The sequence below is a fragment of the Pteronotus mesoamericanus genome, unplaced genomic scaffold (genome assembly GCF_021234165.1).
Source record: "Pteronotus mesoamericanus isolate MK-2021 breed Mesoamerican mustached bat unplaced genomic scaffold, CSHL_Meso_final contig_657, whole genome shotgun sequence".
Taxonomy (NCBI): Eukaryota; Metazoa; Chordata; class Mammalia; order Chiroptera; family Mormoopidae; genus Pteronotus; species Pteronotus mesoamericanus.
Window position 1 is genome coordinate 621768 of NW_026555229.1, and position 23622 is coordinate 645389.

Below are 23622 nucleotides of genomic sequence, written 5' to 3' on the forward strand. Positions count from 1 at the left end.
ATGCAGACCGGTGCAGCCACTGTAGAAAACAGTTTGGAATGTCAAGGAACATGTATAAAGGACTCATGGACAAAGCCAAAGTGGGGAAGGATTGAGGGTGGGAGGTCGGGGAGGGTGAGACAGGGGAAAGTGGTGGTGGGAAGGTGGAGACAAAAGTATTTGAATAAAAATAAAAAATAAAAAGGTTTTTATAACAACAACAACAAAAAAAGCTAAAAATAGAACTGCCTTTTGACCCAGTGATTCCACTGCTGGGATTATATCCTAAGAATCCCAAAACACCAATTCAGAAGAACCTACGCACCCCAATCTTCATAGCAGCACAATTTATAATAGCCAAGTGCTAGAAGCAACCTAAGTGCCCATCAGTAGACGAGTGGATCAAAAAACTATAGTACATTTACACAGTGGACTGTTACGCAGCAGAAAGAAAGAGCTACTACCCTTTGCAACAGTATGGGTGGAACTGGAGAGCATTATGCTAAGCAAAATAAGACAGGGGGTGAAAGGCAAATACTATATGATCTCACCTATAAGTGGGACCTAATCAGCAAAACGGACAAGCAAGGAAAATATAACCAGCAACATTGAAAGAAAAAAGAAACCAACAGTGGCAGGAGGGAGGAGGGAGGGTGGTAACAGGGAAAAGAAGGGACATGTATAAAGGACCTATGGACAAAGCCAAAGTGTAGAAGGATTGAGGGAGAGAGTTGGAAGTGGGTGGGGCAGGGGAAAGTGGTGGGGGGAAAATGGAGACAAGTGTATTTGAACAAAAAAAAAAAAAAATTGTAGCTCAGGATGATAGAGTAATTTGCCCTAGGTCATGGAGTTCATCATACCTAGTCCAAGGGATAATTTGGGCCATAATAAGAGGATTACTTAATGTATAGTTTTTATTTAAAAACTAAGCAATGTGATTCAATAAATTTTATTTCACATAAAGAGTCATATGGCTGTTTTCAGTCTTGTAGTAAAGCATTTTTGATAAAAATATTAGAGATCTTGAATCTCATATCAAATGTCTTGGTTCAGTAATGTTTAAGCCAAATATCATCTAATGACATCATAAGGGATACATAAAGTCTGAAGAGAAATCAAAGGAATACCCTCTGGTTACTTTTTCAATTTGTGCCTCTCATTTAAACTCTGCTGAGTTTCTGATACATGAGCATTTTATTAACTAGAGTTTTCTCTGAAAAGATGTTTTGATATATCTCACTCAGCTAATGAATACATTTAAAAAATAGAAACTTAGTGAGGTCTTTAATTAAACATTCAAGCCTGATGGAGTCACCAAGACATTATGATAAGCTGGAAATGAAGTATATCTTCTTTTTAAAATACAAGTGCAAAATTCATAGGCTAAGTCCATTCAATTGATTTTTTATGTAGCAATTGTGTGGGAGCACTTAATTAAAGACCATACAATTATAATGTTGGAATATTTCCTGAAACAAATATTAAATATGTTAACTTTTAGTATAATACGGTCATTATTTTTGTGAATGGAGGAATCAACTCTGAAATTTAGATGTAAGCCATTGAAAAAAGTGATTTGATTTATGGATTTCTACTTCATAGATAATTTTCCAAAAATACTGTGTAATCTTTAAAGCCTAATATAGCAATATAAATTTTATTTCATTAGAGTTCTATCTATTACTATTTATAAGACTATGTTTTTCGTGTAGCATAGCTCTCTGTATAAAATAACACTTGGATATCATGATTGTAACATGTTTCAGTATTATTATTATTATTTAGTTTCAGGAGCCAAAAGTAGTTGCTGAGTTGATTTTTACTTTTCTTCTTAAGAGAATTTATTCTCTTATATGCCTATAAACATTGTCTCTAACCTCCAAGTAAAATATAAAAAGTGTTGCAGAATATGTCCTTAGGTCTCTCACCAAAATAATGATTTATAATTTATGTATTATATGTTCTTATGTATTAAGTATATATGTATGTATGTATAATTTATGTTTGAAATGTATGGCTCTGTTTGTTACCATTGTGATCAAACCAAGTGCAGAGTAATGGAAGACTCACTGTTATCCAAGGAATTCTTAAACTGGAATATATCCCTTTATATATGTATTAATCCCACTTAAAAAACAAGGAGAAATGTTGCAGACCATATGAGAGAGTAGAAAGGATACTTAGTTATGCAGACATCTGTTCTTTTCCCTTCTAGTTTTTTATTTTTAATTAAGTGATACAGGAATACATCCTCATTGGAAAAGATCCAATATAGGTGTTTCAGACGGTGAAAGCGCACTTCATTCTTCACCTCATGGTTTGGAGTACAACTTTTAAGTTCTCTTTTCCATGTATTTCTGTATATGCATATGCCATAACAGTTTTTAACATATATTGGATCTCCCCATATGTATAATTTGGCAACTTGGTTTAAAAAAAATAATTCCGTATTTTTTCATTCATTAGATGTAGACCTGTAAGTAATGTAACTGTATTTTATTATGTTTAATCACTCCTCATTCATGACATTTAGGTCATTTCCTTTTCTAATGATTACAAATAATAAAGCAATGAACATCCTTGCACTTATATATTTGACCACTCATGTGAAAACTTCCATAGGCAAGATTCCTAGAGGACAGATTTCTTGGTCAAGAATAAGGTCCTGACCAGCATGGCTCAGCTGGTTGGGTGTTGTTCTGCAAGGCAAAAGAAAGGTCATTGGTTCAACTCCTGGTCAGGAAACATGCCTGGGTTGCGGGTTTGGGCCCTGGTTGGGGAGCATGCACCAAGCAGCCATCGATGTTTCTCACATCCATGTTTCTCTCCCTGCCTCCCTCCATTCCCCTCTAAAATCAATAAACATGTCCTTGGGTAAAGATAACAAATTAATAAATAAATTTTAAATGTTTGCCAAAATATATAAAAAATAAAGTTAAAAAGCAAGTGACAGAATGGGACAAAATATATAAAACATATTCAAAAGTTATACATTTTTTATGGATATATATTATAACTTTTAGTAGAGTGATTAGTTAAAAGTAAATAAAAGCAATGTACCAAAAAAGTTTTTTTCTTTGTTGTAGCTTAAAGCACTGACACATGCTACCAGATTAGCAAATGATAATTTGGAAATAAGCCAACTGACTGGAAAATCTTTACAAGATTATCATTGGCAGATAAGGTAGGTTTTGGGCCATTCATGTATTCATCAAGCATTTTTTAAGTAACTTCTTTAGACAGAGCACTGCACTTACTATGGAAAATATAAAATAAGAAAAGAAAAGATCCCTACTCTTTAGGCATATACAGAAATGATTCCAACCTTTCCTTAAGACCCATTTTTTTGTGTGTGTAAAAATATTTCACAGACATGTAACATAAAAGTAGTTGTAGTTTTAAGATCTACTGATTTTAAAAAAACATTGATTTTAAACTATAAGTTTCCTAATACCTTTTTTTTAATTAATTTATTTTTCCAAATACATTTGTCTCTGTCTTCCCCCCACCACTTTCCCCTACCCCCTTCTCCCCCTCCCTCCCTCAATCCTTCCTCACTTTGGTTTTGTCCCTGAGTCCTTGCTATATGTTCCCTGACTTGCCCCTTCCCTTCCTTTTCCCCCGCCCACCCCTCCCTCCTTCCCTCTTGTCTCTGTTGGTTTCTTTTTCTTTCAGTGTTGCTGGTCTTATTTTCCTTGCATCTTTGTTTTGTTGGTTAGGTTCCACTTATAGGTGAGATCATATGGTATTTGTCTTTCGCCCCCTGGCTTATTTCACTTAGCATAATGCTCTCTAGTTCCATCCATGCTGTCGCAAAGTGTAGTAATTCTTTTTTTCCTTTCTGCTGCATAGTATTCCATTGTGTAAATGTACCATAATTTTTTGATCCTCGGCATCACTAGCCATCAGAGAAATGCAGATCAAAACCACAATGAGATACCACTCACACCGGTCAGAATGGCCATAATAAACAGATCAACAAACAACAGGTGCTGGCGAGGCTGTGGAGTTTACTAATACTTTTCAGTTGACGTGGATTATATTCATCTCAAGTGTTCGTCTATGTTTGAGAATTACTCTACATATACATATGTAGATATTAATTCAGCCTAAAGACAATACTCAAAGAGCACATAAGATTAAGGACCCTTATAAAAAAAAATATGGTCTACAAGTCGAGAACCATTGGATTACGGACTAGTTAGGAAGAGAAGTTAGGAAAGCATGAAATAACTGGAAAAAATGATTCCAAGACAAAATATAATTATGTGTCAAAGAATCTCCAATAGCTTACTGGGAGGTACTTATTGAGTGGAAATTTCCACTATTCACAAAGATAAAACAGTTGTCTATATATGAGAGGGATTTGATAATTAAAGAATTCTCTTGAGCCCTGGCTGGTGTGGCTCAGTGGATTGAGTGCCAGCCTGTGAACCAAAAGATTTCTGGTTTGATTCTGAGTCAGGGCACATGCCTGGATTACAGGCCAGGTCCCCAGTTGAGGGCATGCAAGAGGCAACTGATTGATGTAGCTCTGGAGCATTGATGTTACTTTCCCTCTCTTTTTCCCTCCCTTTCCTTCTCTCCAAAAATAAATAAATAAAAATCTTAAAAAAAAATTTCCTTGACTCCCTGACCATTGACCTGACACAGTTCTACAACTTTAACCATTAGAGGCAACAGTTGATTTAAATGCTTGGTTTCCTAGAATAACCTAGTTAAATGCAAACAGTATTACTTGAGAAGGTTGACATACACCTTACACAGGGCCTGGCATGTAATGAGTGCTTAGTAAATATTAGTTAAATGAATGAATATGAATAGATTATTTACAAAACAATAAACTAGTATTATATAAGACAAAAAAACTGAAAGCAAAGAACAGACATTGGCTTAATGAACACAACAAGTAAACTGTAATATAGAAAAAAAGAAAAGTAGGCTTTAGATGGGGTGCAAGATGATGGATAGGAGTCTACTACTGTGCGTGCGTGTGTATGGGAGAGTCATTGAAGAGATCATTGCTCTTATTAAAGCAGAAAAAAGCAATGAATAGATTTACTGTGAGAGAAATTTTCAGAGTGGTGTTGAAATGCTGCAGTGTGCAAAGGGGAAGTTTGTGAACATCTGAAAAACAATGTTTCTATTAGAAAAGCTGTGCACATGAAATACAATTAAATAAAGTGCAACTTACGTATTCAGTCTTTAATGACTGTATATTAGAGGCCTAGTACCCACAATCACCAGGTACCCAGGAAAGACATCTGCGAGTCATTTGTGACCTCTCTATTTGCCCCTCCTCTGTTCCCTCACATCCAACCATAACCATTCCCATTGGTTCTGATTTATTTCAGGTGTTTATCTCATAGACTAACTACTCAAATAGTCTCCTAAAATACCTCTCTTTAAACCATGTTCCACATTGAAATTGGAGTGATTTTTCTAAATAATAAAACTACATTAGTGGCTTTCTGTTATTTTTAAGGTAAAATTCAACAGCTTTAGTATGACTGGCGTAATCTGATTCCTGGTGACTTCTCCACCCTTATTTTAGGAGTTCTCTGCCTTGGAACTTTACAGTCCAGTGCCCTAAACGGACTATGCACTCTATCTACATATCTTTTTTTAATGCCTCTTGTTTCTAGAAGGTTCTTTCATCATTTTCTGCCTAACAGTCAACATTCACATTTTATTCAATTTCATGTTACTTTCTCAGGGAGGCTCTTACTTTGCCCATTAGATTACACTAAATTCTCTTTTTATTCTCACATAACACTTATGTATTTCCCCTTTCATAATACTCATATTTGTAATTACTTGCTCCTTTTCTGTGCTGGGATATTAGTTACCAGCACCTAATGTATTTCCTGCCACATAATATTTATGTTATGTGTTTATTGATTTGAATTGAATGTCACATATTCTATGAAGTCTTTCCTTCCTGTTGTCTACTGCCCTCTTACTTATGCCCATATTCTAGATTGTGTGAACTTTTATCATAACACTGAAAAATTTTTATTGCATTGATTAATTTACACATATATAAGCTTCTTTGATCCAGAGAGCATGTCTTTTTATCTTTGGATAGTATCCTCCCTTAACCAGTGCAGTGCCTGGCATGTAGTAAACATACAATATTTACTGAATGAATTAATGAATAACAGTAGGCTTCTATTTCTATCAGTATGGTAGACTAGATTCCCTGAAGGCCCTTCTAATGAAAACAACTAAATATGTCTGATAAAAATATGTCTTTATAAACATATTTTTGAAGTGGCAAAAAGGTAAGGAATCTACAAAGTCCAAAAACAAGGTAAAAGGAAAAGTCCTAAAAATCCGGGGTAAAACTAGCTTTTACATTGAGTATATTTATTAAACACTAGTAACCTTGACTGCCATTCATATGGCTTTATGGAGTGCCAAAGGCAGAAGATAAAGCCAAGTTCATCTTAACTGGAAAGTATAATAGGAGATCCTGTAGAAACAGGTATTAAATTTCATGAAAGGGAGACTGTAAAAGGGGGGACAAAGAAAATGGGCTTTTTTAAAGCAATATGTTACTCCAATGTCCAAATAATATGCCTGATCAAGAAAAGAATCTCTAAATTTGAAGCTGTGGTTCTAATTGTTAATGTGAAACAAGTATAATAAATATATACAGAATGTGCAGAAAATCTGGAAATACATGGATTTTAGCAGAGAACTTTTGCATAGTGAAAAAATCGTTAAGCCATAAATAAAGAGGTCACTAAATGGAATTTCAGTCTCTAAATAACCAAGATGTTGGTAAAATGAAAAAAAAAAAAATCGAGGTAGGGAAGGGAGTTAAGAAGAATTAGTATAATATACTCTTTCAGGCTATTTTAATGACCTAAATAGTTCTAATCTACAATACATTGTTTATCTACTATTATTGTTGCAGTAATACAAAACAGCTGTATGAATTAGAAAGGAAAAAGGACTCCTCCCTACTACACAGTATATTACAGACTTGGAAACAGATAAAATCCCTTCGACAACAGCAAGGGTTTACAAGCACCCCGGTAAAGTTACAGTTTCAGAGGTGAGTGTTTTCTATTTGTTCTTATAACTTTCCTGAGGAACAGCACATGAATAACTCTGGGAACTCACAGCAACTGGAAGAAACCTAAGAAGCAAGGTAACTATTTGATGTAGCCAACAAAAGACTTCTATCTTGCATGTGTAAACAATTCTTACAACTTAAGACAACTCAGTTAAAAAGGGGCCAAAAGATTTGAACAGTCACTTCACTAAAGAAGGTATATGGGTGGCAAATGAACACATGAAAAGGTGCTCAACATCATTTCACATCAATAGGGAAATGTGAATTGAAACCATAATGGAATATACTACACACCTATTAGAATGGTTTAAATCCAAAACAAAACAAAAAAAGAAAAGAGAAAGACAATACCAAATGCTGACAAAGAGAGCAGTAGGAACTCTTACTTATTGCTGGTGGGAATACAAAATTGTACAGAGGCTTTGAAAACAGTTTGGTGCTTTATTATAAAGTTAAACATAGACTCAGCAATCATACTCCTAGGTAAAACATGTAAGTCATAAAAACATGTCTAGTGGAAAAGATAGTTAAAATTAAAAACTATACTTGCTACTCACTACACTTCATCTTAGCTAAAAGGCTGAGAAGTGATATACTTGTTACTCACTGAAGCTGTTTGTGAACTCAGTGAAATAACTGGTTCCCTCCCTACAACCTATTGTTCCTGGGTCTTTTTCTCCCCCCAAACTATAAAGGATCAGTGTAATTTCAGGTAATTAAGAAAGATGTTTACTTTGTTGATTTTTTTTCCCTGCTGCAATGGTTTTTAATGAAAGTGCTTCTGACAGTTTCTAAAGTTCCACCATGGAGCTTTGTTTATCAAAATCTCCTAAATTCATGTAAACTTGCTGACTTATATCTGATCCTTTAAACCAATCTGATCCACTCTTGCATTGTGAATCCCTGAGCAGAAAAGGAGAGCCACAGATGCCATCAGCTTCTTCACAGCTGTGCCTCTGAACCAATACTGCCTGCTCACCACCTACTCTTATTGTCACTACTCTAAACTCTAGCCCCACCAGAGGCCCTTTTAAATTGTTCGACATTCAGCTTTCCTGACATTTAACATTCAGCTTTCCCAGGACTTTGGTTTGGGTTTGCCTCTCCAGATTACTTTTAGTAGGAGACTTTTGTAGTAAATCCCACAGTGTCCGTGACCAGGTTGGCCCCAGCAGGGCTAGCCCCAACTATCCTAAATTGGGACATCTAGTTCGGGCAGTTAAAATATCATTCTGATTAACCAGAAAAGTGGTGTTTTTGAAGATGTTCCTAGGAACTTTAAATCCCGGCCAGATTTACCGCTAATGACCTCACAACAATCACAGTCCTTGGAAGCCTATTTGAATAAGCTTGTAGCCAGGCCTACAGGAAAGACAATACTAATGACAGGAAGGCCTGGGACCTAGACACTGAACTCAGGTTATCTTTTCCATATATATATACGACATAATGAATTTGGTAAGTCTTTGATATATCCCTAAATAAGACAGTTGAATTGGCAGCTGGATGAATGGTTTTGTGCAGGAAAGAAAAATGTGGAAGTCTGGCATAGGAATAGTTAATTGGAGCCCTATGTGTGCATGAAACTGCCTAGAGAGAAGGTAGAGAATGAAATGAGAATAGGACTGAGGACTGAATCTTGAGAAACGACTTTGAATGGCTTCGTAGAAGAAAAGAAACCAGAGGAGAGACAGAGGAGGGCCAGTTAGAGTGTTTCACCACAGAAGCAAAGAAAAGGAAGTTTTTTAAGTAGGAGGGAGTGATTAATAGTGTTTAATGCTTTAGAAATATCAATTAAGCCCAGTATTAAAAATGTTCATTGGATTTATTCACATGGAGATTATTGATCTCAGAGCAAGTTTTATGAGGTGATACTGGTAGAATAAGATAGCAAGAGGTTGAGGATATAGCCCTTCTCATCTAGGCAATAAACTCTCCTTGTCAAATGTTAGTAACACTGCATTAACCTTAAAGAAATTGGCTGGGCATGGGGCTATAGACATTGTTTTTTGGCTACTGAACCCAAACCTTAGCACTAGTGAATAGCACAGAGAAACTAGATTCCTGTATGTTTCTTCATCTATGTTGTCTGTTAGGTGCCTGCCTACCTGGAGCAGACCCAAATAACTGCCAAAGGGACTTCTTTAAAAAGATAAAGTTCAAGTTATACAAGCAGGAAAATCCACAACATTTAGTTTAATAGCATTCTCAGAACTACTGAACAGAAAGGAAGAAGCTTGGACCCAAGATCACTGTCTCAATAATCTCCCCCAAAAGGGATTCTGGATTCTGAGTATTAAATCACCTATTCTCTAACTTACTATACACCATAATCATTGGGGCAGCTTTAAAAACCACTATTGTGATTTATTTCAGAAGTCAAAAAGCATACATTTTTAAAAGTTTTAATGAGATAAGTTCACTTACCATACAATTCACCCATTTATTTTGTAACTTTATTTTTATTGTTTACACTATTAAACTTGTCCCCTTTTTCCCCCTTTGCTCACCTCCACCCAGCCCTCTCCCCCTCTTCCCTCAGGCCATCACCACACTGTTTGTATCTGTGGGTCATGAATATATGTTCTTTGGCTAAACCTTTAACCTTTCATTCGGTACCTCCTCCCCGCTCCCCTCTGAGAGTTGTCTGTCCATGTATCCAAGCCTCTGTCTCTATTTTGTTTGTTAGTTCATTTTGTTCATTAGATTTCACATGAAGGTGAGATCATATGGTGTTTGTCTTTCACTATCTGGTTTATTTCACTTAGCATAATTATCTCCAGGACCTTCCATGCTGTTGCAAAAGGTAAGATTTCTTTCTTTCTTATGACCAAGTATTCCATTGTGTAAATGTACCACAGCTTTTTTATCCACTCATCTACTGAGGGGCACTTGGGATATTTCCAGATCTTGGCTACTGAAATAATGCTGCTGTGAACATAAGGCTGCCTATATTCTTTTAAATTGGTGTTTCGGGATTCTTAGGATAAACTAGTTCTATCCAGAAGGTATCCAACCATATAATATGAAAAATAGAGGCATTTATTGAAGAAGATACAAGATACAAGAATCATTGTACATAGGACAATGATGCCTCAGTCACCCGCAAAGTAGGCCCCTTGGGACCTCACACAGTTCTCCCAGTTGCCATCAGCTTGCCCTGTTGTATTTTCCTGAATCTCATCAATGGTCTGAAATCTCTTCCCTTTTAAAGGTGATTTTAGTTTGGGGAAAGGCCAGAAGTCACAGGGCACCAAATCTGGGCTATAGGGGGGCTGAGCCACCTAGGTGATTTGATGTTTTGCCAAAAATCTCTATACGAGACATGATGCATGAGAGGGTGTGTTGTCATGACAAAGCTGCCAATCACCAGTTGCCCATAACTGGCCTTTTAAATCATCTGAATAGTTTCTGCAGAGGAATGTTCAAGCTTAATGCAAAATTTGATGCAGATTCATTGCTCTACTCACTCAGTAATTTTGAATGCATCAGCCATACAGTACACATGCTCATTCAACAGGCATCTATTGCCCCCACTGACTAGTATGGTGAAGTCATCATTGTTCATACATGTGCATTCCAGTCCATTCTCCTCGGCTGCCAGGTTTACACCAATGTCACACAAACCATTCTTGTTATATTAATAATGGCTGGACTTTTTCCAGACAAACCTCATATTCCCAGAAGTGGGATTGCTGGGTCAAAAGGTAATCCCATTTTTAAATTTTTCAGGAAATTTTATACTGTTTTTCACAGTGGCTACACCAGTCTGCATTCCCACCAACAGTGCAGATGGGTTCCCTTTTCTCCACATCCTCACCAGCACTCATTTGTTGACTTATTGATGGTAGCCATTGTGACAGATGTGAAGTGATATCTCACTGTGATTTTAATTTGCATCTCTGCTGATTCATGACATTGAGCATTTTTTCATATGTCTGCCGGCCATCTGTACATCCTCTTTGGAGAAGGGTCTATTCAGGTCCTTTGCCTATTTTTTAATTGAATTGTTTGTCTCTCTGATGTTGAGTTGTGTATGTTCTTTATGTATTTTGGAAATTAAACCCTTATCAGATATATCATTGGCAAATACACTGTCCCATACAGTGGGGTCCCTTTTCATTTTGTTGATGGTTTATTTAGCTGTGCAAAATTTTTTTAATTTGATATAGTCCCACTTGTTTATTTTTCCTTTGTTTCTCTTGCCAAGGAGATATATCCACAAAAATATTGCTATGCAAGATGTCTGAAATTTTACTGCCTGTGTTTTCTTCTAGGATTTTTATGGTTTTGCAACTTTCATTTAAGTCTTTTATCCATTTTGAATTTATTCTTGTGTATGGTATAAGTTGGTGGTATAGTTTCATTTTTTTTCCATGTCCCCAATCCAATTTACCCAATACCATTTATTGAAGAGAGTGTCTTTATTCCATTGTGTGCTCTTGCCTCCTTTGTCAAATATTAATTGACCATAAAGGCATGGGTTTATTTCTGTGTTCTCTGTTTTTTTCCATTGATCTATATGCCTGTTCTTATGTCAGGCATAAGATTTTATTGGACTTACAGTTTTGATTTTAGTAGACTTATAGTATAGTTTGATATCAGGTATTGTGATCCTTCCAACTTTGTTCTTTTTTTCTCAAGATCACTAGGCAATTTGAGGTCTTGCGCCCATTTAAAGTGTACAGTTCAATGGCTTTTAGTATATTCACAGTGTTGTGCAACCACAATTACTACTCTCCCATACTTTCATTGTTTCTGCTTTAAATAATTCTATTTATTATTAATTAGGATAAAAATAAGTAAGTGTGATGAACAAAACCAAGGAGAACTGTCAGAAATATCTGAGACTGAGGAGAAGACTGAAGGAAAAACATATAAGAAAACTGAAGAAAAATCATATAATAATGGGGAAATACAGGAGGTATTTATATTGAATAATACTGAACTCAGCTAGTTATAATATTTAATTTTTAGGTTGAATAGGGAACCTTGGTATTTGTAGCAGTTACCCAACAAAATGACAAATATAAGAAATAAAAGTTTAATTTTAAAAATAATTGTTCTAAGCAACAAACTTATATTGTAAATTATATTTTTATTTTTTGGGTTTCCCAGAATCTCTTATATTTAGCCTCAGAACTTGAAGAAACAGATATTGAAAGAATAAAGCCAATAACTTGGGTGCCAAAACTTTCTTTTGCTGCAGAATTAACAAACTTATCCAAGTGTTCACTGTAAGCATTTTTATAGGATTATTTCTTTCTTATATATTGCCTATTAATTGTTCTGTTTTTAATAATAGTGTTAAATTTCTTGAGTGAGTACCATATGCCAGGCACTCTGCTACTCTTTTTTATACATTTGCATATTTAATTGCTACTACAGCTGTATGGTGTTACCTTCATCTTAAAGATGGGGGAACTTGTTTATGGAAGGTTAAATTGCCCAGGGTCACATCTCTAATCCATCACTGAAGTGGGAGATAAACCAGTTTGATTTGGTGATTGTTTTTTGTTCGCTATGGTAGTAATTTTTGTTCACGTATGGATAGGTGGGATATAAAGCTACTGTAAAAAATAAGATTATATGGTAGGTCTTGCTTGCTTCCATAAAAATGTATTCTGTATCAGCAGGCCCCTCAGGGCAGTTTTCTACATTGACATAAACTTCTTTCCTTCACACTTGTGACTTCTTCTTAGAGCTATGTTTCTCTCTACTCCTGGAACATTTCATGCAAAAACAGGTATCACAAAATCCCCACTTCTCCCATCTGTAGGCATATGGATCTCTTCTCCCTTAAAGAGGTTATGGCAACTTAGAACACTGAACTTCATCCAATTTTTCAACATTTCTGTCCCTTGGGACACTTTGTGCCAATTCATCTTTGAGTATTGTGAATATGCATTATTTAGCGCAGTGTTGGAACATAGGTTGTGCCCAACAAATATTCATATACATTAAATGAATGGATAGTTGCATTTTTAAATGAACATAAAGAGTTGCAGACACAAAAGCACAATTATCATAACTGCTTTTCTGACCAGAGAAGTGCAACAGTGAAGCAATGCTTTATTTTTCTGCACCTACTTCTCAAAAGGGTCTGATATAATTTATTATATAAGACACACATACAAAAGGACCATTTAAACGAGGACAAGAGAACAGGAGCAATAAAGCAGAAGTTGGAAATAAAGAGGAGAAGGAGAAAGGGGAAGGTATTTGTGCTGGAAAACCTAGGCTAAAACTTAGTGGAAGTCACAGCAAAAGGAAATATGATGCTTTATATCTTTTCAAAGCTATTGCTTTCTGCAGCATTGCTTTCATTATCCATTTAATCCAGTTGAATAAGAATTGACTCTCTAGAATAATATACTGATGTCAAGGATAGAGATGAAAGTAGTGTAAGAATAAAGAAGAATTAGAGTTTATAGATGAAGAAAAAAACAGGATTACCTGAAGATAAATATAATCCTGAATTAACAAATTTTCATCATCAGTTTATGAGCTTATTATTAAAACTACTTTCAGAGGATAACATGAAAGGCAATTTTTTCAAAGATATTTCTGTAAAGGTTACTGGGAATATGGTTAGAAGAGGCCAAAAAGGGAGAATAATTGATCTTTTTTCCCGGGACCCTCTGAGATGGTTACTGAGAAGATGGGTTTATTTGGGGTCACGGACATCCTTGGCCAATAGCATGATTAGGGTAAGAAAAGAAGATAATTTTTATGTTTCAACTTCTGCTTATCTTCCAACCGTTCTCCCTTCTGAAAAAGTGGATCAAGTCTTAAACATCATTAAGTCTAACAACTTAATCAGCTACTAGCTAAAGTGATATTCAGTGAATGTTGGTTGAGTGAATGAATAAATGAATGAATGGAAGACTCTCTTTAGGAATTTCATATCACTCAAGGGATTGATTTATTCCTCAACTAGTGTTTTTATAAGAAGCCCCAGAAAACTAACCACTCTTGCTTGCATCTCAAATTTTTGGGTTCCGAGAAAGAATGTTCTGGAGAAAAAGGGTGTACAACCTAAAGCCTAAAGGGATTTACAAAGGTCTTTAATAAGGCACAGCAAGCCTATTGACTTAGAACCACCTTCTAGAGGTTATTGAAAACATTCATGCATGTTTGTGTATGTGTGTGTGTGTGTGCATACGCATGCGCTCTTTTAAGAGTTAGAAAATATTTTTGAATTCTTGATTCAAGCTTTCTGAACTCCCCCATTACTAAGTCCCTCATTTTCCTCTTCTCATAAGACATCTTATGATGAGTAAGTGCTATAATATCTTTAAGTTATAGTTTAGTAAAATAGCAGAATGATTTGTAGAGCATTGATTTTAGTTCTTTTTCTATTTTTGAGTAAATATTTTTCTTAAAAACCATTTTACTGGGTTGGCCAGTGTGGCTCAATTGGTTGTAGTGTCGTCCTGTAAGTGAAGGGTTGCAGGTTTGATTCCCAGTCAGGGCATATACCCAGGTTGTGGGTTCAATTCCCAGTCCAGGCGCATACAGGAGGCAACCAGTCGGTGTTTCTCTCTCACATTGATGTTACTCTCTCACATTGATGTTCCTCTCTCTCCCTTCCTCTCTCTCTAAAGGGTCTTTAAAGGTTTATTTAATTTTTAGGCATGAAGAAAGGAGGAGAGCCAAAATTCAGAAGCTTAAATATTTTATTAAAATATTATACAATGATAAACAGGTTTCTTGCACTTCAACATCTCCTCTACAGTTTGATTTTAAAGTCATGTTTCAGCAAATTTTCAATATCCAATTAATATATTGGCCTGAAACAATTTGCTTGGAGGTATGTCATTGTCATTTACTTTGTATTTTATTTTATGCTGTACATCACTTTAAATTTCTTGTTACTATTGTTATATGTGATGTTACTTCTTTTATATTAAGAGATAACTGATCTATGTGGTAAACAAGATATTTACAAGTAATATATTTGTAATTTATTAGTTTTTATGCTATAAGTACACAATTATTTGATTAATGGTTGTTCTAAATACTTTTCTTCTTTCCTCCTAAAATCCCTACTAATCCTTGATGGGCAGTAATTACTATTTATTTACTAGTGAAATGGAAGAGGGTTATTTAAGCGATAATGAGTGGTATAACTATTGTAAGTATTGAAGAATGTCTCCAAATTGCCCCATCCCTGACTCAATTTCGGTCTCTTGCTTTAATTGTTCCTCAACTGTTTTTGGATTTGGGATCTTTTAAAGAATCTAATGAAAGAACATTCACACAACAGAACCCTGATCTCTGCCCAAAGACCCCACCATAAGAACCCCTGCACTACTAAAGAAAGAAGAAAACAGGACGATGGAGACAATTAGAGGCCATAAAGGAGTCTAGACAAGAAGTCTAGATGACTAATATAAGGGGTTAATCTTGCATCTAGACCTGAAAGAAAAGTTTTGAAGGAATATAGATTTGTGTATGTGAGAGTGGGGTGAAGTTTAAGGAGTGAAAAGAGGATTATAATTTCAAATCTAAATCAAAGTTATATTTACAATGCCTAAATAATTTTGTGCTATCCCTGATCAGAGACTGTATTCATTTTATTCATCAGTACTATTAAGTGCCTGTCATCTTAAAAAGTACCTTTGTTGAAATTCTTATTTTAAAAATATACTGATAATACTTTCTTGATGTTGTATCTAAAATAAATTATGATATGATATAATAATCCAACCACTTGAGGTTTAAAATATGCCCCCCTAATATAGATAAATGCACATTTTGAATCTTTCATTATCCCATTACTTAGCACATAAGCCTGGCAAACTAAGAGGCAGGAAAAGAAACTAATCTAGCTAGGGATAAGTTAATAAATTACACCATTAGCAGATGCAGAAATTAAAAAAATAAATGTTTATGTCCTCGCCTGAGAGATTCTAACATATATTTCTAATTTACTTCTTACCATTCCTCTTTACTGATTCTTCACTTCAGCCAAACTGAACTGCTTGTTCCCCATATATCCTTGCAATTTCCTACTTCTGAACTTTTGAATGTTCTTGTTCCTCCATTATAATGTCCATGTTCATTCTTGACACTTCATCTCTGCCAGTCAGTGGTGTTGATAGCTGCCATCATGGGACAAAGCTGTCTCCCAGGAGACTGCACCAGGTAGAATTCTCTACCTTTACATTTACATCTATCCAAGGTCTGACCTCCAGGCTTGCAGTCTAAGAAACTGGTTTGGACAGTTCCCTGAGAATACAGCTACATACCCGAAACAAATTTACAAGGCTAATATGTCAAATCAGAATGCCAGCTTATCATTTGAATACATGTATCAGTTCATCATCTCTCTTTCGTTAGCCAGTAAACTGATTTACAATAAGAAATTTCTTTCATAAAGCTGAGTATTTTAAGTCCATTAGCTATAACTTCTACAAACCTTTCAGCATTAGGGATACCTTTGTCAAAGAGGCCAGTGTGTTGGCTTAAATTAACTTTTACAGGGCCAGTATTTAGATGACCAGAAAAAATATTTGCCTCTTTGACTTCCTTTTTTTTCTCCACTTTCTTGGTTAATCAACCATCCTTTTGATTGGCACATTTTTTTTCATATCTTTCAAGGGGCATTCTACCCCTTCCAACCCCCTGGATTTCCTTCTTCTTAGATTATGTATCACTGTTTTTCCCAAACACCAGCAACATAGTATAGGTCAGATTAAGGTTTTGCTATTGAAAAAAACTTCAGGTTTGTCTTTATGGCAGTGAGGGGATTGTAGTGTAAAAGCACAGCATACAGAATCAAAAGACCTCAGTTTGGTACCCAATGGACATGTATGGACTCTTCCCTTTCTCCTTCTGGGACTCTTCTGCCTTCCTGCATCCCTATAGTTTGTTTAATCTGTCATTAAATTCCATGAGCTAATGAATCTCCCTTTTTTCTAAGTATTTCAACCTGGGTTTCTATTATTTATAATAAAAACTAGTAGTTTCATGAAGACAGTCCATTTCCTCATAAAATAAGAAGAATAATACCTGTTTCCTGTAATCATTACCAGGTTTAAATGTGATAAGGAACTTTAAAAGTGCCACACAAAAGTAAATTATTTAGCTATTGTGCTATATGTACCTATATTCTCAGAACTGTAGTTACAGTACGTTTATTCAGTTTATTTTCTTTAAAACCAGTGAAAGGCTTTCTACTTTTAGGGACATACAATTATCTACTTTTCTCATAATCATGTGGATGAAATGCTATAGAACAATAGTCATTTTTATATTCTAGTATTTTTTTTTAAAATACAAATTTTTGAGGATCCTTGTTTTAGTTTTTAAATTTTTTTTTACTTCCAATGAGCTATTAATAATTTTCTTATATCTAGGTTTATGAAATAAGTAAAAGGACAAGCTTACTGGCAAAACTATATATACCTTTACCTAACAACACAGAGTTGAAAAGCAAAACTGTCTTGGAATATGTAGAGTTTAGCTCTGATGAGCTGGTCATACCTGAATGTGGAGAAGTAGGAAGCAGTAAGTTTATTAAAAATGCTTCTTCCCCCGCTATTTTCTTCATGAGTTCCGTATCCTAAATGACCCTGGGTCATCTGTATGAGTAAAGAATTCTGTATTTGCAGTATTGGGTTAAAAATGCATTAAGTTCTTTCAGATGTTAAACTAAATTTTTAAGAACTTTGCCTTGAATCAGATCTCTGGGGAATCTGAAATTTGGAATGAACACCTGTGCCTTTCCTAGATCTTCTGAGATAAGAGCTCCGCTCCTGAGTGAATGGACTGCTCTGCCTCTCCTTTAGTGAAGCCTAAAATTGCTCCCAGACATGTTAGTCCATCTTTAAATTGAATAGGGAAATGAAGAAGAAAAGGGAGGGGAGACAGAGAGAGAAAGGAAGAGAGAAGGAGAGAGGAAAGATGGGTTGTTTCTGTTCACTCGTTTGTCGATTGGCTTTTTTCCTTGTGCAATTAAACTTGTTAGTGTGTCTGTGAGAATAATGACATTGGTCTCCTACTCCCCTAGAATTCTTCTCTTTCACCTTTCTAGGAGTTTGCAACTGCTTGTGTCCATTTGGTGAAAAGGGAGGAAGTATGAACTTGTGTCAATAAAAGGGAAAACTCTAGCAGCAGTAGGAGCCATTTAGTTTATTTGATGTTGATTTATTTTTTACATTTATGTTTATAAATATATGAAATATTTATAATATTTTATTTATAATTACTTAGACAATAATTGTCTTTATATGTAATAGAGAAGAAAATAAGTAGGGGAAAGAGCCTGGAAAAGGCAGAGAATGAGGAAGGGTATAGTCTGCTTAGAGTCCAGATGAAGAAGAAAAAAAGGGTTGTGGAGACCCAGAAGAAAAGACTCAGAGTGAAAAATTTAGGGAGCATTAAGAACTTGGCAAAAGTTTCAAAGAGTATTGTTAAACTCTCTGGAGGTTGAGAAAAAATGGGGGAAGGAGAACATTTAGGAATGTAGGGAAAGGGTACCAAGAGTACCTTATCTGCCGCTTTTTCTACTACCAGTTGTCCTTTCTTGCTGGAAGCCACTCCCCAAAAGAATGGTTAAAAAGCTTGTAGCTATAACAAGAGGAAAATAGAGCTCTCCATCTCTGTATAATCAGATCAATATTTTCCTCTTCTTGTGGCCTGTTTGAAGCAATGTGCCTTGAGGCACCTTAGATGGATGATGAAGGAGAGCTCCAAGATTAGAGCCTGGGGTCAGCTCAGAGGTCCCTTTGTGTTCCTGGGGTTCCACAAGTAAAAGTCAAGGGGGAAATCTACAATGTATTCAAATTGCATGGTTTAAAAAATTTTTATCTGTTTTAAATGCCTTTTATAAACAGATGTGCCTTTTCTTCTTGAGGGAAATGGAACTGAAGAACTTTGTCTTTTCACATCAGGAAAACTAAGCTATTCTCTGTCTTGGGCCTTAGATGAAAATGGTACTCCTCTGACACCTATATCACAGTCATTAAGATCTGCTTACTGCAGGTAGTAAACTTTTATGCTTGAAAAATAATTCCAGTCCTCAGCAAAACATCACACAAAACCTGTGTCTATAAAAGGCAAAACCAGCAGCAGTAGGAGCAGTTTGGTTTATTTGGATGTTGATTTATTTTTAATATACTTATAAATCTATAAAATATTTAATATTTTCTTTATAAATATTCTACTAAGACAATAAGCATCTTTATATGTAACAGACTATATCTCTTCAATGCTTAGTATTATAGCCACATGGAGGATAAGAAAGGCAGTTACATAGTTCTTAACTTCTACTGAAGACCAAGACTCCCAATGATTTTATTTCTGGAATTTTTATATCTCCCAGTCATTCTGGTTTATGAAATTATAATTTATGTATTATCAATTTGTTGGAAAGAAATCCAAGAGATTTTGTGCTATGTCCCAAGACTTCCTGGAAGAATTGGAATTAATTTCTAGATTACACTGACAGATAGGATTACTAGAAATAAGTAAGGTAAAACTCTATAAAAATAATGATAATGCTGGCTTATACACTATGCTGCTGTCAAACTAAAGGTTGGTGTTTTGTACACAGTTTGTCTTTACTCCCTGGTAACTAAAATTTTTTTGCTTAAATCGTACAGGTAGAAAGCCAGGGGTTGAGGGAGGGAGGAATGGGGAGTTACTGCTGAGTGGTACAGAATTTCTGTTTGAAATAATGAAAAATTCTAGAAGTAGGTAGTGATAGTAATTGTACAACACTGTGAGTATACTTAACGCCACTCTCAGTTTTGTTGATTGGCATTTGGTTGTGGAAGAGGGATCACAGATGAGAGAAAGATTTTGCCATAGCCCACAATGAGCGCTTATAGAGGCAGCAGGTGGAATCACTACAGCAGGGGCAGGAGGTATTCTGAGGCTTTTGTTCTTTTTCCTATGGTAGAAATTATGGAATTATGTTGGAATCCAATTACAACATTTGTTAAAGACTATGATGGAGTAAGTTGCACTCCCTGACCTATTCATTAACATGTATGCTTTGCCTCAGGCTTTGTTTTCTAAGGGACCTAGGCTAAGACTGTTCCCATGAGAAGGTAATCTTTTTACATGATGATGTCAAGAGTATGAGGCCCTAGAGATCTCTTATGAGAAAGACATGAAAACCGTTCAAATATGAGGGCAGAAATGGGAATTGAAGAAAGAATACTGCAACTTCACCTGTTTATAATTTTGCTGACATTCTATCATACCAGGCATTGGCTTTTCCAGGCAGGCATTCCCAGTCAGGGCAGGTTTGATCCCTTGGTGGGGGTCTTACCAGAAACAACCAATCGATGTTTCTCTCTCACATCTATTTCTCTCTTCTCCTTCACCTTCCCTTCCCTCACTATAAATAAATAAATAAATAAATAAATAAATAAATAAATAAATAATATTTTTTAAGATGCTATGATACAAATTAGAATATTCTGAGAAGAACCAGAAGAGATGTCACATCCAAGCCTTCTATTTTATCCTTAAATGTAGGGATGGATAGCTTTATCTTTAAATACCTGAAATGGGTAGGTTTTCCCTGTATAACAAATGTATAACCTGCATATTGGGGGCAAATTCACAAAGTATTTTTCCTTATGTTAGTGTGTTAAGGAACATAGATGCAAGAGGCGTTCCTGGAATTCCATGGCTCATTAATACACAGAAGCTTTTTGAATGGGCAAATGAAGTCAGAATTGACCCCAATAATCCAGAATACTCTGATTTAATGGAATTTATTATGGTAAGTTATAGCAAATATCAATTCTGGAAATATATTCTGTTTCTTAAGCTCTGCCTCATTTACACCTCCATAGTTTTCTGCACATTTTTCTAGGCACCAGGAGGCATGTAAATATGAATCTGAGGCCTGACCATTGGTACTTTGCCACTGCTTAGCAGCCCACAGCACATCCTAGTGGCTAACCTTTGGGCTAGCATCTATTGTACATATACAGAGTGCCAGGCATATTATTAGATGCCAGGGATATAAAGAAGACTTATAGGCACATTTCTTCCCTCAGAAACTCCATTATCTATTGATGTCTCCTACTCTTCCTTATAGCCAACTGAACTGCTCATAGAACTATGAATAAATGTGCCCCAAATGTGCTCTCTTTACATCCTTTTTCATGTCATTCCTTCTTCTTAGAAGACCACCTACAGAGGCTGTTTTACTCACCCTGCAAATCTGATAAACATTTATTTCGTAATATCAGTTAAATATGTACTCATCTTTCCTTACCCTCCTGTTAACTTTTTTTCTTTTTTATACACATTTATGGTTCTAATTTCATTATGCCTTATGTTGTAGTTATTCATTAATGTGTTTTATCCCTCCTTGTGGAACTACAATTAATAAGCTTTTGTCTCTTTTATGGCAGCTAGCACTTTTTCTTGCATATACCATGTACTCCTATTTACATTCACTGAATAAAGCAGTGCTTAAATAGATTATTGCAGTTAAGTGTCCTGAGATCAAAGCCTCCCGACTGATGTACTGAATTGGTTACACGTGTACAGATATAGTCTCTCTCAACTCATAGGTTAACCAGATATAGACAGTCTCATCTTTCAACCCAGTGTGCAATACAAATATTTTTTAATGTATGATTATTTTAAAAGTTTGTTTTTAACATTTTTATTTTTAAATTACAGTTGATGTACAATATTAAATTACTTTCAGGAGTATAACCCTATGATTAGACATTTATATAACTTATGAAGTGATCACCCCAATAAATCTAGTACTCATTTGACACCCTATATAGTTATTACAATATTATTTTTAATATATTTTATTGATTATACTATTACAATTGTTCCAATTTTTCCCCCACTCCCTCCAGCAGTCCCCACCCTTAGTTCATGTCCATGGGTCATGCATATAAGTTCTTTGGCTTCACATTTCCTATACTATTCTTAACATCTCCCTATTTTGTACCTACCAATTTATGCTTCTTAAAACCCTACACCTTTTTCTCCCTTCTACCCTTTCTCCCTCCCAACTGATAACCCTCCAACTGATCTCCTTATCTATGATTATATTCCTGTTCTGCTTGTTTGCTTAGTTTGTTTTTTAGATTCAGTTGTTGATAGTTGTGAATTTACTGCCATTTTAATGTTCATGGTTTTGATTTTCTTCTTTTTCTTAAGTAAGTCCCTTTAACATTTCATATAATAGTAGCTTGGTGATGATGAAATCGTTTAGCGTTATCTTGTCTGGGAAGCACTTTATCTGTCCTTCAATTCTAAATGATAGCTTTGCTGGATAGAGTAATCTATGTTGTAGGTCCCTGCTTTTCATCACTTTGAATACTTCTTGCCCATCCCTTCTATTTTGCCAAGTTTCTTTTGAGAAATCAACTGACAGTCTTATGGAAACTCCTTTGCAGGTAACCCTCTGCTTTCCTCTTGCTGCTTTTAAGAATCTTTAATCTTTGGCATTTTAATAATAATGTGTCTTGGTGTGGTCCTCTTTGGGTTCAGTTTGTTTGGGACTCTCTGTGCTTCCTGAACTTATATGTCTATTTCTTTCACCAAATTAGGGAAGTTTTCTTGCATTATTGTTTCAAATAAGTTTTCAATTTGCTCTTCCTCTTCCCCTTCTGGCATCCCTATGATCCAAATGTTGGTATATTTGGAGATGTCCCAGAGGCTTCTTATTGTATCCTCATTTTTTTTTTTAGTTCTTTTTTTTTCCCTTGCCATTCTGACTGAATGCTTCTTTCTTCCTTATGTTCCAAATTATTGATTTGAATCTCAGCTTCATCCTCTCCACTATTGGTTCCCTGTAGATTTTTCTTTTTGTCACTTAATGTGAGTTTCATTTCTGCCTGGATCTTTTTTATGCTGTTGCTATACTCATTGAGTTCTTTGAGCATCTTAATAACCAATGTTTTGAACTCTGCATCTGAAAGGTTGCTTATCTCCATTTCATTTAACTCTTTTACTGGAGTTTTGTTCTGTTCTTTCAGCTGGGCCATATTTCTTTGTCTCCTCAATTTGGCAGCCTCCCTGTGTTTGTTTCTGTGTATTAGGTAGAGCTGCTTTGACTTCCTGTCTTAGTAGCATGGCCTGCTGTATAAGAGCAGACCCGTCTGGATGGATGTGGCCTCTTTACATCCTTGGTTGTCAGACTTCCATACAGCTAGATTTTCTAATGGTTCTGGGTGATATTTGTTTTGTAGTCTAGTTGTAATTTTTTCTGTAGTTCTGTGAGGAGGCAAAGCATCCTCTTACCTACAGCTCTGTCTTCTCAATGGACATTTAGATTGCTTCCATTTTTTTATTATAAAAGTAGTTGCAACAATGAATATTATCATATATATCTTTTGGGGCATATGTGTGAAGATTTTAGGTCAGAGGTCTCCAAAGTGGAACATATGTGATCCAGGTAGTATATCATTTTGGTCTGCTCTTTTAAGCATTGTTCTTCTGTCTTTGTCCTCCTTCTACCATCCCTTCTGATCCTCTGCTTTCTCCTCCAAGTCACAATATTATTAACTATATTCCCTATGCTGTACTTTATATCCCATGACTATTTTTTAACTATCAGT

General features: G+C 35.5%; 1 protein-coding gene across 1 annotated transcript in view; it reads left to right on the forward strand.

The window, feature by feature from the left end:
• CC2D2B (coiled-coil and C2 domain containing 2B) overlaps nucleotides 1-23622 on the forward strand; it is an 88640-nt gene that overhangs the window by 17022 nt on the left and 47996 nt on the right. Inside the window, exons 10-17 of the mRNA XM_054581283.1 lie at nucleotides 3066-3163; nucleotides 6902-7042; nucleotides 11855-11987; nucleotides 12182-12300; nucleotides 14699-14876; nucleotides 17428-17578; nucleotides 18907-19054; nucleotides 20669-20807. Coding sequence (XP_054437258.1) covers nucleotides 3066-3163; nucleotides 6902-7042; nucleotides 11855-11987; nucleotides 12182-12300; nucleotides 14699-14876; nucleotides 17428-17578; nucleotides 18907-19054; nucleotides 20669-20807 — 1107 coding nt within the window. The remainder of the gene's footprint in view (nucleotides 1-3065; nucleotides 3164-6901; nucleotides 7043-11854; nucleotides 11988-12181; nucleotides 12301-14698; nucleotides 14877-17427; nucleotides 17579-18906; nucleotides 19055-20668; nucleotides 20808-23622) is intronic.